This window comes from Anolis carolinensis, chromosome 5, assembly GCF_035594765.1.
Source record: "Anolis carolinensis isolate JA03-04 chromosome 5, rAnoCar3.1.pri, whole genome shotgun sequence".
Taxonomy (NCBI): Eukaryota; Metazoa; Chordata; class Lepidosauria; order Squamata; family Dactyloidae; genus Anolis; species Anolis carolinensis.
Genome location: NC_085845.1, coordinates 180233559 through 180250453, shown reverse-complemented (window position 1 = coordinate 180250453; position 16895 = coordinate 180233559). Strand labels below are relative to the sequence as shown.

General features: G+C 37.2%; 1 protein-coding gene across 1 annotated transcript in view; it reads right to left on the bottom strand.

Annotated features, from left to right (window-relative positions):
* Positions 1-483: 483 nt before the first annotated feature.
* Positions 484-16895, bottom strand: part of gnptab (N-acetylglucosamine-1-phosphate transferase subunits alpha and beta) — a 45544-nt gene continuing 29132 nt past the window's right edge. The window contains exons 10-21 of the mRNA XM_003220879.4: positions 15397-15567; positions 14888-15011; positions 14140-14343; positions 11215-12335; positions 10359-10558; positions 9541-9760; positions 8354-8467; positions 6867-6952; positions 5871-5969; positions 4984-5151; positions 3073-3163; positions 484-2070 (exon numbers count right to left, since the gene is read on the bottom strand). Coding sequence (XP_003220927.2) covers positions 1993-2070; positions 3073-3163; positions 4984-5151; positions 5871-5969; positions 6867-6952; positions 8354-8467; positions 9541-9760; positions 10359-10558; positions 11215-12335; positions 14140-14343; positions 14888-15011; positions 15397-15567 — 2676 coding nt within the window. The 3' untranslated portion in view covers positions 484-1992. The remainder of the gene's footprint in view (positions 2071-3072; positions 3164-4983; positions 5152-5870; positions 5970-6866; positions 6953-8353; positions 8468-9540; positions 9761-10358; positions 10559-11214; positions 12336-14139; positions 14344-14887; positions 15012-15396; positions 15568-16895) is intronic.

The window sequence follows — 16895 nt, the reverse complement described above, 5'->3', positions numbered from 1 at the left end:
CTAGTGGGCTCATAAAGATATAGTCCTTCAAATAACCTGGACCAAGCCAGCTTTGGCTGGTATGTATAAACAAACTGATACAATTTTTAGAAGGAACACTTAAATGCAGACTTGGAAGAGAAGAGAAGAATAAGATGGGACAATATACGAAGAAGAAGATTGATGCAAATGCCAGATGACAAGAATCTACTTGTTCTTGGAATAGAAGATATTGTAGACGGAATTTCTTTATATGTTAGAGAATACATATAACAATACCCCCCTTCCATATTGCTGGCAATACAATAGTAGATTTATATTAATAACAAAACTCTGCAACCTATATATCATACTTTTCTTTATCTCTCGTCTTTTTTCCTCCCCCGTTTTCTTGAAGTTATAAAACTGTGAAAATGAAATAAAATTTTGTAAAACAGAAAAAATTAAGCAGCTTTGGCTTTATCGTTTATTGTAACATAAATCTTAAAAGAAAAGCTGAACACGTAATGTTTTAAAGATTTATTTCATTTAAAATCAGGTTTATGCACTGAATAAAGAATAAGGTGCTTTTTTCTATTTAAAAATATTTAATAGTTTTGAGAGCATTAAACAGCTGATAATTTTCTTTTTTGACACTCACACATTATAACATTCTTAAGTCAATTACATTATATACCAATAACACATAGGAAAAGAAAGCATGTATTTTACAGCACATGTGCACTGGAAATCACATCTCTTCATTATAAAATAATTTTCAATTTTACTTAAAACCTTCTTAATGTCATGATTTCTTTCATAAACACCTCCTTGAAAACCTTTCCCGACCCTCTTGTATTTTTTTGTGATATATCTTGAAAAAAATGGGGAGATCACCAGACCTCTTCCCAGTTTTTGAAATGCAATACTTGATATGAGAAATAACTCTGGATCATGCTAATACACTTATGCCATTAAAACAATACAATGTATTGACAAATCTTCAGGCGAGGCACTTTTGTTGTTCAATATACAATACTTCTATAAATAATAACAACAAACCCCTTCTACATGATAGTAGCCCTATCTTTTAAATTAGGAATACAATTTACTAGTCTTATTTACATATTGATCAACAATATTACATTGAAATCGGAGACTAGAATCACCAGCAGAATAACATAGCAATAGGGTGTTGCCATTTCAATTCTTGAGAAAGTATTCTATAGTTGATTCCATACTATATTTAAATTATAGACAATAGAAGTCAAAGCTGATACCTAAATAGTAAAAGAACACCAAAGGCTACAATCCTGCCACTTTGTGCTTAAAGAGCAAGCTCCATAGTACTGCAGTAGATGTACATTAGAGCTATCATGCCTGCGCTATGAAGCTGCTACTATTCCCAAAGCTGTCGGGTAATTCATCTCAGTAATAGGTCTACTTCAATGTTCCTAGAAGTACCTAGAAACTGACTCATACTTAGTTCCTCCTGCTTGGATGAATTGACTAGTTGCAATGGGGACCAAATGATACAACTGTGACAAGCATCAACTAATGGAGGGAAAGTTTACAATGCAGTGATGTGAGAGCCAATCCACATCCACCTACCCAGGATGCAGGATTACAGCCAAAACAGATATGTTTACTGTTCAAAGAATAGGACAAAAAGGTGAAACTAAACGATCAGTAGCTCATCAAATGTCTTGGGATGAAGGGACACAGCTAATAGAATCACAATATCCTCAACTTATATTTAGCTGGCAATGGCTACTGCAATAAATGCAGCTATGTTTCATTCAATAACCCTTTTTATAAAAAGGATAATTCACTCAGGAGATAACACTTATAGGTTACATCCTTTACCCCCTTTTGAAGTTCAGTAGCATGGTCATAACATAGAATTACATGGGCTATAATGGATGGGAACACTTCTGTTCATGCCCAGGACACAATTATCAAGACACTTCTGAAACAAAAGGTTTCACATGCTCATTACATGTTGAGGTAGACTGATTCACAAACAAAATTATTCTACACCTTCATTCGTTCATGGCAGACTTCTTTTTGGATCCTCCTCCTTGGAAAAATCTTTCGTTTGATGGCTATTAGCTGAAAAATAAAAGAACAAATCATCTTGATTTCCCACATGCTTCTTCGCGTGAACAAGCATACTGCTCAATTTTGTTTCACTTAGTCGCAGGAATCCAATGGACATTACAGCCCCTTCTGCAGTGAATCATTTCTCCTCCAGAGAGCAGAACTGATTCCCAACTTTTATCGGGAAAAACTGGCTAATTCAGGTCTAATTATTATTTTTAAAATCTTGGATTCAGTAGCACATATATCCAAAAGCAGGGTTCTATAAATATTTGTTTCTCCCAAGAGTCATAAGGTAAAGTGCTTATACTATTCAACAAATTATACATAATGAGGCAGCTGTCTTAGAAAGTTGATAAGGACAAAAATGTTTAAACAATGTATTTCACTAAGAACGTGGTCTCCACCCTTGTCTGCTGCCTTCTTATGCAGTGGAAGATCCTTTCCCATCATGAAGATCACTAGTCTTTTTGGATAGATGACTGATAATATTAACAAAGTGATTTGTAGCCGGCCTCATGAACTCCAGCCTTTCAGACAGAGAATATTCACACAAGAAACATGCAAGCACAAAAGTGTGTATAGAAGACATTGCCTTAGCTAAAGAGCAGCTTCAGAGTTTGAATCCAGTGGTAAAGATATAAAGAACTGTAGGCAATCACTGTTCCTCTCAAAATTGTAATGCCTTTTAAGGTCCCTCCAAATGGTTTACCCAACTGTCACAATTCCTTATCATTGGCCATGCTGAATTGAACCTCTAGAAATTAAATGTCTGAACATCCTAGAGGACCAACAACTCCCTACCTAGTCCAAACTTTCGATCTCACTATAGTCATCTTTGCACCCATTACTTTTTCATTACTACGCCTGGGCTTATTTCAGTGACTTGGTATTTTCATAAATAAATAAAATAGGATAAATAAATAGGGCTTCCTGTATTATACTTCAGCTTTTTAATGATAAATTTTTTTAATATTTACAAGATTTACATATGTACACAGTTATAGCTTTTACCTGCTCGGCAAAAAATGAGGTGATGGTGAACACAATCAATGTCACTAATACACAGTGTGTCCAAAACTTCAGCTTGTCTCTGTAGGCCCTCCTAAACACAGGAAAGAAACACATAACAATGTTGAAATAAAGTATCTTATACAGCAATACTGAACTCTTTTCTGCAATCTTTTCTCCAAAAAAGTAGAAGAGGGAGTTCTCCCACATGGTATCTGTGAAATTGCACATATGGTAAACTAGAAAGCTATTCACCAATGCTGGTGGGTGTCATGCCACTGCTGAAAATAGGACTGCTCTTCTGAAGGCCGTGTGCTGTTTGGAGAGAAGATCTAGTTTGTAATGGTGGATTAACGTCATGAGTGTGGCCTAAATGGGCGCCCTGCAGATGTCCTCCAGTGGTACCCCCCCCCCCCCCCGGTTAAATGCCACGGAGGCTGCCATCGCTCTAGTGGAGTGGCCTTTGATGTGTAGTGGCGGCTCCCTGTCTGCCATCTGGTAAGTCAATCTGATCATAGTGACCACCCACACTGAGAGTTGCTGGATAGACACCAGAAGGCCCCTGGTGTCCATCCAATATTGAAGAAAAGGTCTGGGAGAAGTACGGAAAGCCTTGGTTCTACTCTGATAGAAAGCCAGCTCTCTATCAGAGGGTGGCTGCGATGACCCTGGGTTGGTGAGTACCCTGGGAGGTAAAGCCATATTTGTGGGTCGGCTTCTTCATCTCCTGGGTGCTTTTGAATTGTTCACCCGTGTTGGGATGGAACAGGCCATTGTAATGAACTGGAAGGCTCTCTGCGGTGTCCCTGCCTTCCTCTGAGAGGGTGGAGGTGTGGAGCCATGCATGGAGTCGCACTGCCATTGCCGTTGGGAACATATGCCCTGCAACATCCACGGTATGCTTAGTCATTTCCTTCTAGGTCCTAGAGAGGGCTAGAGCCTCCTGATGGCATGGTATGGTGCTCCTGTGGCAAGCAGTCCAGATATGGGCCCACTTTCTTCCATAGATAGTCCTGGTAGGGCACCATCTAGGCACCAAAGTGGGCTAGTTGGGTTACAAACCCTGCCGTAATATGGACCTTCTTCCCAAGGCCTTCAAGCTTCCTGCCCTCTTTATCCACTGGAGTTGAGTGGGATTTTGTATAGAGTGCTTCCCCTGTGTCACCTTTACCACCAGCGAATTGGGTCTGGACAGCCATGCTATCCAAGGGGCAAAGGCAAGATCCACCTTGTAAAGGATGTTGTTTCTCTGAGACACTGGCAAGATTGCTAATGGGGCAGTGTCTGGTGTCCTCGCTAGCTGTAATAAGTAGGGCAATGCCAGAAGTGCCATTGATGACATGGGAGTTCTTGCTGATCTGATGGAAACAAGGGGTCCTCAATGGGTTTCTTTACTGTGACCAGAGCCAGCCCGAGGTAATTTTAAGTGTTAAGCCAATTTTTTTTTGTGATAATCACAATACCCAATTTTTTGCTTTGTCCAGCTAGTGCATTAATACTGTACCACAATAATGTTTACTTATCTTTAAAGACAAGTAACTTTAGCAAGCTTGTGTTAAGTTTTAAAATTAAACTCAGAGTTCTCAGTGAGGAAGAAATTTTTTTTTTGTATATGATCTTTATTCAAAGTTTTATATATAGAAAAATGAAAAAAGAGAAACATCTATATATGTATCTTGATAAGAAAATAGTGTTTTTCCATCGAAAGTGGGAGAACATTTATTTTTGTTAGAAAGTAGGAAAAGAGAGTAGAGAGGAGATAAAAAAATAAAAGATAAAATAAAATTAAAGCTAATTAAAAAAAAAGGAAAAATGTTGACAAAATGAAGAAAAAATTTCTTTATGTTCTGCACAGGAGGTTTCATCCTAGATTTCTATACAATACAGCTTATCTCAAGGCCCTAAAAAACTTACCATTCCTGAAGTTCCTGTGTGTGAAGAAAACGATTCCGATATTCCCTTGGCAGCTCAAACTGAGATGGGATGGGAAACATGGATTCATAAAAATCCCGAAGCACCGCTTTTACTGTCTGAGCATCCTTGTGATTGTGATCAATGTTGTCATTAAGACAAACAAATTTTCTGGAAAAATACCAAAAACTAATTGAGATGCCAAACATTTTGACAAGATGCAATATGGTTAAAATTTGTTTTATTATAGTTATAGGCATAGCATCATAGGGGAACTCACAGAATATTAAGCCAGAGCTGCTAGTTCTTACTGTTAAAGTGTTAATGCAGTAAATGTTATAACACAATTACAGTTGCAATTTAGCAATATCTAAATTGCCATAGATGGTGTTGTAATCTATGGTTAGTATCCTGTTGGTTACTCCCAACTACTAGAGTAAACCCATTCCATCAATTGCTAATTGGTGAGTCACTGCATAGCTAGATCTGATTGATAATGCACCCGATCTAGTCAGAACTACAACAAGTTTTCCGTCTATGTGTAATTCATATATTTACATATTATCATTTATTTACATACATAATACAGAACACTAAACCAGAATTGCTAGGACTTATTGGTAACATGCTAAACCAGTCAATGTTATAATACAATTTTCAGTCCAGGAATATCTGAAAGGCTATAAAATTTCCATAGCTATCTTATTAACTTGGTAACTCTTATGTATTTACACATCATTATTTTCATTCTCAATGTTAATGTATGGCTTCTGGTAACAACTGGGATTCACTATAAAAAGAAAAAACTAGTTGTATAAGCAGTTGTAATGCTTTCTATAGAATAACATTTGAGGTAATCTCCACACTGAATAAACATTATGAGTGCATACCTAGGATTTTTCCGTATGTCGTCAAGCTGTCCAACCACATGAGAAACATTGGTACGAATCATTTTAAAAGCAACCTCCTCCTCTCCCATAATTTCAAACCTTGTTGCCAGACAAAAAGGCAAGACAAAAACCACAACATAAATAGTATGAATACGCACTTGACAACAATAGACATGCATTAATATGAGCTTGTACTATCAATCCCCAGTTATTTTGTTTTACTTATTAAAGCACAGCCTTATAATGATAAGCCTTCTATACAAAAAAATCTGCTTCACTTTAATAATGCCACTATTATTTGTATTCAAAGATGAAAAATGGGGTTTGGAAAATATATTGGAGAAATTTGTCCTAGTGGTGCTGTCCCCAGTTTCTTCTTGCAAGCCTGATGAACATGTATGCATGCAGATTTTCACATACACAGATTGAAAATAGTTTTTAAAAAAACAACAAAAGAAAACCTTGATTTCTTTATATAAAGTACATGATCTTACTATGCCTTTATATATTATGAGACTCGAGCACCCATGGATTTTGTTATCCAGGAGCTTCTTGAGCCAAACTCAGGCAAGATACCAAGAGCTCTCTGAATAAAATTTACCTGACAGAGACATCTATTAAGAAATTTTTCATTTAAAATCAAATCATACCCTTATTAACCCTGCCTCTAAAACTATTCCTGCTATTGGTACAACCCTTTTTCTTGTTAGTTCCATGAAACTAGAAATATTATTGGACATACTGCATGACTCCATCCCAGTCTTACTAAGTATCTCAATATTTGCATGGTTACTTGCATGGTTTTTTATTGTCTTTACTAAAGCTTCACAGAAAATTATTTAACTACCATATTTTAAACAAATAATTCTTACTTCTATCAATGTCATGTTTCAAATATTAGATATCTAGCAAATATTCCACAACACATTTTCAGTAGTTTAGATAGTTTGATAATATATTTAATATCTTTATTCAAGCACTACATGAAATTGATACCTGTATTTGTTTTTGTCCTTATACGTTTTACGAATTCTTTCAGTTACAAGCTTACAGTTGGTTAGCAGATTTTTAGTCACTGGAGGCTGAAATGGTACAAACAATAATTGGAGTTATGAATTTTTAATGAATACAGCCTCTCAGTATTTTAAATGGAAAAATTCTACAGTGAGCTCTTCTATTATTTTCTTGCTCCCTGAACCAATACTGATTGATATTGCAAATCCTCTGAAATACGATACTTATTTTACAGGGGGAAATACCTTTTGTAAATATTCTCTGTAAGTTATAAAATGTAAATGTAACAAGCAGCAGCAGATCAAAAAATGCTTTGGCATGAGCCAACCAATGCCAAACAGAAATATATGACAAGCAAGTCCTGAACAGCTGGTGTAGATTAGCATTATTATTTCTAACTTAACCTAACCCTACAGGCAAAATTCACACACAATTCTAAGAAACAAAACACCCTTATTCTCAAGGGAAGTCTTTTATAGGTTTAGGCTTGTTCCTGGAAATCTAGCAACTGACATATTTCAAAAATAAATTAAGGCATGATGAAAGAAATGAAAACTATTGTGGTGCCATTTAAGCAGGCTGTTAATTAAAGAAATAATACAGCAGCTGAAAGAAAAGTTCACAAATGCACTTTTTCCTAGGATAAAATATCTGAAAATAGCCTATCTAACAAGAAAGGCTTGGATGTCTCATAATAACTAAGCCTTCATATACCGGTCACTTCCTTAAAAGTAGTACCTTTCAAATCTGTGGAACTGTGACTTCCTTCAACCACAGCTGACATAGATTGCCACTGGCTATGATGGGGATAATGGAAATTATAAACCATCATACTAGAGGAGATTAGGTTGTGGAAAGCTGATATTTTCCCCCCTTTTCTCTATTTTTAGCTGTCTGTTTTTTAACTGTAAATTTTCAAATTGCTAATCACCAGGAATAGGGCCCTATCCTTTTCTTCTTTGTAAAGCGCCATGCACATAAGTGACATTTCAGAAGTTAAAAAAAAAGCTGTTGAGGCTCAGTTCTCCCAGTTCAAATGTAAAAATCAACCCACCATCATGGAAAACTCTGAAAATGTTTAAGTAGTCACATTTCTAAATGCTTCTACAAGAGTGTGGGCACCTGACCTTTGAACTATTGCTACTCTATGCCAATGGCCAATTACTTTTGAAATGGATAGGGCATTCTAATGTTATTTTTGATATACTAAGAGTAAGGTCTACTCTTCAATGCATTAATGAATAAAATCACTGACCATGTTCAAGAGGGACTGAAGTTGGGAGATTACTTCATAAGTGAAATTAAATAGGATTTCCTTTACACATGGCTTATGTTGGCAACACATCCATGAACATACTTACTTTAGATTTTTAACTATATATCTTTACCAATATGAAACACTAATAGATGCAACATACAATTTTGCAGATTTATACATATAAGAAAGATTAAAGAACACAGTTCCTTACCAAATTCGGATCATAATATGCTTCCTGAGTTGGTGGTATAATATTAATCTGAGTAATATTGACAGGAAGGGATTTAGAACAATTTATTAACATTTGCTCTAGGCCTGTCAGATCCTAGCAGAGGGGAAAAGAGAGGCAAAGGATTATATTAGTTTCTTCAACACCCTGAAAGTTAGTAATCTTTAAATATTAAATATCACATTATCAGCACACTTGTTTCTAAATGTTTGTTTTACTATGATGGAATTCTGTTGGCAAATACTCTTCTAAACAATTATTGGCTTTAGTTAGATATTGAAGACAGGAGGCAGGGCCACAGCATATAGGTCAAGGGCAGGGAATAAATTCATATAACCCCTGGAGGTCATCTTCAAGATTTCCAGGGATCCATACTCCAATGAGGGTAAATCCCTGAAAATGGGTAAATTTTTCCAAGTTTTATCATGTTAGAACTAACGAAGATGTTTTTAAAAGTAGAAAATAGAAACAAATGGTTACTTTAACTGATTTCATTCCAGTTGACTTCTCCTATGTCTAAAATGGTTGGGTGAGGGTGGCAAAGGGGATATTTACTTGAAAACAAAGTTAAAAATGAAGATGTAGCAGGAGTAGTGTGTCACACCCCCAAGAGTCAATGGGATCCTCATACCTTCTAGAGGTTGCCTACCCCTGTTACATTATTGTTCTACAAAAAATATGGGAACATTCAGCCCTCCACATGTTGATATGGTACTTCATTACTGCCTAGAGGTGATGAAAAAATGAATCTAAATAAAATTTGGAGGGACACATCTAGAAGTTTGAGTTTCTTCTACTCTGAGATATACTTCGGTGGTCACAGCAAGTGCCGAGTATGCTTTCAACAGTTAAAACATTTCTATTACAGCTCTGGAAGAACAAATCCATCACTGAATATGCAATATCTTTAATATGTTGTGGAAGGCTTTCATGGAAAGAATTAATGGGTTGCTGTGAATTTTTCAGGCTGTATGGCCATGTTCCAGCTACATTTCCTTCTGATATTTCCTACCTGCATCTGTGGCTGGCATCTTCAGAGGTTCTGTTGGCATTGAGGCAAGCCATGCATGCTGGTGAAATGTCATGAGAGAATACAGCTGAAACATGGCCATACAGCCCGAAAAAATCACAGCAACCCAATATTTTTAATGTTTTTTGAAAAAAGTTACCTGTAAACTTAAAGGGAGTTCATGAATTCTTGTGGCCAGCGTACGTATCTCTCGATCAGATAAAATTCCAGATTGATCTGTATCAACCTCATCAAAAACCTGGGAGATATTAAGTGGCTGAACGGCACTCATGAGATAGTAGAAATATGAAAACGCAAACTGCATATCTTCAGAGTGGCGTACTTTGTGAAATGAAGTCTTGTCAAATTCCTCAGGAAATCTGTCAAGAACAAATGGTTACTTTAACTGATTTCATATACAGTTTGAAGAATTTTGTTCAAACAGGGCAAAAGGGGTGGGCAACTGCTAGAGACTGGGAGATATCCACTGGCACCTTGGATAGGCTATATCTTCCATTTCCACCACCTGCTGAACTTCTGTGCCTTAAGACCGCCCAGGCCATTTTGCTGGAGGCAAACTCATCTCAACATTTTAAGGCCCATATTGACCTTTTTTTTTTTTCAAAAAGAAGGTGAGTGAGCATCTGATCTGTAAGGGACCTAAAATGTGAGGTCACTCCCCCACCCTAAAGATAAAACAGTGTGAAAACATTTTAACTGCTATCATAATTTCTCAAAATTAAGAGAAAAAAGCTCAATAAGGTAAAAGATTTTGGCAGAGACATAATTTTTTCAAACCTACAAAGGAATGGGACAGACTAATCTAAAATGGAAATATATCTAACAGATTCTTCTATTGCCTATTCCATATGAGCTGTTTGTGAAACCTATATTATAAATTAGATAAACACATAGGTTCAAGGATCCAAGAAGGTAACACACTGACATCCCAAGCAAAAGGAACAATGTCTGACTCACAAATCTTGTAATTCTTGCATGACTTTTCGATCAATCATGTGAGGCATATGAGCAGGAACTTTCCGGGATGTGAATCCAAACTTGCTGTTCAAAAGTTTGTTTACATATCTAAGAGAGTCAGCAAATGTATCCTTCAGCTGCCTCCCAATCTGTTTACTATCTGTAAAATAAGCCATCTCCTTCTTTAATGCCTCTTCTTCCTGGAAAGCAGGAATATAGATATATACACCTCATGTCTAACATTAGCAAGCAAACAATAAAATTGATTAAAACAATCCACACACATTCTTAATGGAATGTCAGTACCAGCCTGGAAAAAAATCATTTTATACTTTCCTAGAGCAAATATTATTTCATTCAATTTACTGGAGGCCTGTATGGGTTGCTCTATTACAAAATGTTCTGATAGCAGAGAGCATTACAAATAAAGGAAATACAGTAGAGTTTCACTTATCCAAGCTTCACTTATCCAAGGTTCTGTATTATCCAAGGCAGTCTGCCTTTTAGTAGTCATTGTTTTTCTAGTAAATGTTGCAATGTTTCGGTGCTAAATTCATAAATACAGTAATTACTACATAACATTACTGTGTATTGAACTGCCTTTTCTGTCAATTTCTTGTAAAACATGATGTTTTGGTGCTTAATTTGTAAAATCATAATGTAATTTTATGTTTAATAGGCTTTTTTCTTAATCCTTATTATCCAAGATTTTTGCTTATCCAATGTTCTGCCGGCCCGTTTATCTTGGATAAGTGAGACTCTACTGTACAACCAAATAAGCACTAGAATCAACAAATGAAAGTCCTGCTCAAAATCCTCATATCTTGACACATTCCTAGTTATATTGGATACTCACCTCAAGAAGGTCTTGGAAATATTTGTGTTTCTCCCATGGCAAAAAACCTTGATAATTTCCAGTGTAATATTGCAATTTTCTTCTTGGTAAGATTTGACTTTCTCCTACATCTTCCTTGGTAAGTGATGGATCGATATTAACATCTTCTTTCTTTTTTTCTGTAGCTCTCCCTTTCCTCATTTCTTTGGACTTCTGAGCCTCTTTCTGTATGATGGTGTTCAAGGTTTTCTCTGGATATTCAGGCTTTTCACCAATGTCTTTAATTACGGGAGCAGACCTTACTGTAGAACTGTCTCTTAGTGGGAAATGACTGTTTACCTTCATTGCTACAACAGTATTACCTACAGGAGCAAATTCTGGAGGAAACTTTCTGTCCATTTTTCCTCCAATTTCTAGTTTGCCATCACTGTCAAAATGCCCAGTTGCAGACTTATTCCCATTTATCAAATTATCATATCTTTCATTTTCCTTCACCTTCTGGGAATTGTTTTTTGCTTCCTTTGTTGGCATCATCTGGAAAGGCCTCAAGATAGCAGCCTTGGAACGATTATACCCTTTTGGGGTAATGTCACCAATGATGAGCTGTAACTCCAGATCCTGTAGAGATAACTTCACATCTTCTGGAAGTTCAGATATATTTACTGGTTGAATTATCATGTCTTCATCCATGCTCTCTAATGTGCCATTTTGGTGTTTTTTAATTTTTGGAAAGCGTTCTTCTTCAGGAACATCCTCAAATATAATTTCAGCTTCTGGCACTGAAGTTGTAGCTTTCACGTCACCTTCGGGTTTCTGGGTTGAAGTTGTATTTGTTTTTGGTTCCTCTTTTGTCTCCACTTCTAGGGTTAACTGCATCTTAAACTCTTCCTCATCTTTATTTTGAAATGTAAGGTTGAAATAGAGTACAGTTGCATTCATGCCACTATGCATTATTAAGTGGATTGTCTTCCATTTGTTTGCAATGGAAGCATGCCGTATAATTGGATTGTCACCATATGCACCTTCCAGTCCTTTCTTCGCTATTTCAGCAAAGCTGAAATAAGGTAGATATTCACCTTTGGGAATCACATAATGTGTCTGATTCTTTTGAAGAGTCACTTTGTAAAGCTCATCAAAGTGATCTGGAATAAAAGAGAAGTTTTTAAAAAAGTATCTCCATTATCATTGTCTATTTATTGATTTTCTTTACATCCCGCTTTGTTCCCAAATGAAACTAAGCCCACTTCTACACTGTCATATATCTCAGGATCTGATCCCAGATTACCTGCTTTAAATTGGATTGTATGAGTCTGCATTGCTAGATAATTAGATCGAACACGAACATATAGGAAACACTGCATGAACACCAAGTACAAAGTAGCTGCACGTAACAACATCCTGCAGAAACTTACTGGCAATGCATGGGGTACAGACCTACAATTAATAAGAACATCAGCCCTGGCCTTGTCTTACTCAATTGCTGAGTATGCCTGTCCTGTCTGGCACAAGTCTGCCCATGCGAAGCAGGTGGACATAGAACTAAATGAAACATGCAGAATAATCACAGGATGCCTTAAACCTACACCTGTTAATAAACTCTACAAGTTAGCTGGCATTGCTCCTCCTGATGTGCGATGGGAAGTTGCTGCTAACTATGAGAGAAATAAGGTCGAACATTGTGAAAGCCATCCACTGCATTACTATCAGCCTCCTCCCACCAGACTCAAATCAAGGAAGGGCTTCATGAGAACCACTACTCCTCTTGATGTTCCTCCAGCAACAGCAAGAGTATCCCTCTGGGCAGCTAAACCAGGCAATTTTCTAACTGGATTGCCCCCCATGAGGGCCTTCCTCCAGGGGCAAACCAGAATGGGCAACTTGGAAGTCCCTAAACAGACTCAGAAGTGGAGTGGGAAGATCAAAAGACAACTTGGCAAGGTGGCACTATCTGGAGGAATCCTCCACCTTGTGTGACTGTGGAGCAGAACAAACAACTCCGCATATGTATGCTTGCCCACAATGTCCTGCCTCATGTATGGAGGAGGAGTTGTTTAAAGCTACAGACAATGCGGTCGCTATTGCCCGCTTTTGGTCTAAAACTATTTAGCTGCTTGTGATTTCCTTTATTTCATCACTTTTAAATTTATTTATTATGCAGTGCTTTTGACACGAAATAATAATCAGATCATCTGGGATAAGATACTGCGATATAGTGGCAGCGTGGAAGAGGCTTAAGAGTGGCTTTCAAATGTAACACTTAGAATGCAGTTAATCACTACTCTCATTTTTTGGGAACAAACACTAACATTTTGGGTCAGGTTTTTTTGTTCAGAAATACTTCAGAATACCCCACTGCCATAGCTTGCAACCCTCCCTCAGAATGAGAGAGAACTTTTGCAGAAATTAAAAACAAAAATAAAACCCAACTAAAATGACTGCTAAATGCAGAAAGCACTCCTCCAGCGTACATGACCTCCAAAACTTACAAAACCCCCAGAAATTTCACAACAGAGAAGAATGTCGCTGAAAGTGATACAACTTCATTTCCAGTTTCTGACAGTACACAAGCACTGCATCTTGAAATGGGATTTTAAAAAATGTCATGTGATGAAACAAAGAAATGGGGAAAAACAGGTAGTCTGGAGTGGGCAGGGCAGCCTTTTTAATGTTGCACATCCACAAAATTGGCAGAGGACCCCACCCTTGGCCTTTCTTCTATTGGATTAATTTGTATGAGTCCCTTTGGGGAGAGGGGGCAGGGTATAAATAAAGCTTACTGTTCTTATTACTTCGTAATGTTTTGAGTTTAACCAAGTCAATGTGGACAGAATTCAGATGAAGCAAACAAGCTGCATTAATGGAACCAGTTGAATGATTCCACAAAATATACATCAAATGGTATTGAATAATTCAAAGGCCAAGCTCACTTATGTAGCATTAACATACCTTGTCCACAGTCACCAGCATCAAATCCACATGGAAGGACATTGCATGCTTGATCACAGAATTTATCAGCTAGCCATGAATTAGCACAGCCTTGGTTACAGTATGAAACTCCACTTATTCCTCCACCAAACTGCCAAGGTGGGGCATTCCCAACACCTCCTCCAGCTCCACCACCAGCACCATAACGGCTCCCCATACTATTACCTAGAAAGAAAAAGAAAAACAGTGCCCCCGATTGTATACTGCAACTTTTTGAATCTCAAGGCAATAAAAGCAGAGGAGAAAAAATAAGTTGGTCAGCTAAAAACCTGTTTTCTTAAGTCTAAGCATAGTTCTTTCTTGTTGATTAAATATTCTGACAACCTTAGGAAAGTTTATTTTATGTACAAATCATAACAGCTTATACCCACACAATGTGATTGCTACAAGAAACCAATACAAGAAAAATGAACATCAGCTACTCAATTTGTAATGAAATGAATATCACAAATGACACTCATTTTCCTCACTTTCATCATTCCACCCAGAAAAAGTGTCATCTAACCTGAATGTAGACTGTACACAATTGTGTTGTAGGAATGCCTTGTGAAAGTAACACAGTCCTTTAAAGGGTGACAAAAATCTAGCCCATTAGTGATCCAAGAATTTAGCAAGAATGGATTCTAAAAATACAATATTCTTTATATCCATAAAACAATATAGCACCACCCTCCGCAATGCCCAGTACTCAATATGGATGCCTTCTTACCAGTGCAATCGCCTCCATCCCAATCACAAGCAGAATTGTTACAGGCTTTATCACAGTAGCCATCTTTAATCCATGAACCAGGACATCCTTCAGCACAGTTTGGCACAGGCCAAGTCAAATAAACCTGACAACCAGAGGGAAACAAAGAGAAATCAGATAAATCACTTCATTCTCAAAATGACCATTTGTGTATTTTCAGTATTTCAAGCTCTAAAAAAAGTAGATTTGCCACTGGACTGGATGTCCCTTGTCGTCTCTTCAACTCTAAGATTCTTTGCCAATCCAGTCTTGCATGCATTTCTCATCATTTACCACATGAAAGCAAAAATAGCCAGAAAACAAATACTTCCAAAGAGATAAAATTGAAGGGGTTGTCAGCAAATGACCTAAAGTTCTTGTATGCCAGAACACTTTCCTTTCAAAGTTATTTTCAGAACTTAGAAATGTTACATTTTAAAACTACAATTCAACAAAATTCTATACATCAAACGTTTTTGCAAACAGTTTACCTTTTGACCTTTGGAGTGACTATAGAAATCATCAGGCCAAACATCTTTCCCAAACATCACATCGTCATTTAAATAAATAAACTTCTGAGACAGACCAGCAATACGGTGAATGTGGCTTTCAATAGCAGGGGAACTAAAGGTAGGCAGGTGACTCAAGTTTTGAAATATATCCTAAACAGTCAAATAAAAAATTATACAGATATATGCATTAGAAACCATTTCAAAACTCTCCCCATACATGCTTTAGACATTATTTTGAAATTCTCAAATACCGTGTGTGCATGCAATAATTAAAGCATGTTTATCTACAAAATAATCTAGGACAAATGAGGGATTTAAAAAAAAATAAAACAAAATGGAAAAACCAGCACTTCTAGGACAGGAGTGAAAATAATCTGACCTGCAGGCCTCATGGCTATGGAGAATGGAATACTCAGTATGGTGTTTAAGATTCATACCAATATCCATAAATGTCATGGAACCATTTCTGTCGTTGGTCAGAATAGTCTCCCTGCCATTTGTTTGAGAGCCATGGGAAAGGAGGGCATTAACTGGGGAGTAGGGAGATAGAAGTGATAAAGATGGGCCATCTGGTCCCTTGTTATGGGAATGAGTATGGCCAGTACTCTGGAATGTAAACGGCCTTTAGAAGTACCAGTTTCAAAGGCAAGAGGGAGGTAGAAAAAAGGGGTTTTGTTGACTCATCAGAATTAGCTAGATCTTGTTATTGTGAAGGCTGAATAAAGATCGTTTCCAGTAAACTTTACTGGTGTTCTGGGCCCCTTTGTTCTGGAGCCTAGCAAAATCTGACATTAAGATAATTCTCATCAGAAGACTCTGAAGACTGTCCCAGAGAAACTGCAGAAGGGTGTCAGGGAAATTTGTTAGTGTGGTTCTACAAGATGAAGAACATGATTATTCCTCTTTAAGGACATATCCAGCCCAGTAAATGGCAAACAATCCAACAATACTTCAAATAAGCAGCAAGCACACATGGATCCATTCTAGCTCCACACATGGATTCACTTTAATATTTGCAATTTAGTGTCAGCTACGGGTTTCAAATCAGAGATATCTGTATAACCAGATTTAAAAAACATCTTGAAGGGCTGCCAATTCTGATGTGGAATGCAAGTATAAAAGGGCAACTAAAATTATCAAAGTTCTGGAGACCATGCCCTATGAGGAGCATCTTAAAGAACTGGATATGTTTAGCCTGCAGAAGAGAAGCTTGAGAGGAGATATGATAGCCATGTATAAGCATGTGAAAGGGTGTCATAAGGAGGAGGGAGCAGATTTGTTTTCTGCTGCCCTTGAAACTAGAACTAGGAGCAATGGGTTCAAATTACAGGAACGGAGATTCCACCTGAACATTAGGAAGAACTTCCTGACTGTACGAGATGTTCAACAGTGGAACTCTCTGACTCGGAGTGTGGTGGAAACCTCTTCCTTGGAAACCCTTAAACAGAGGCTGGATGGCCATATGTCAGGGAGACTTT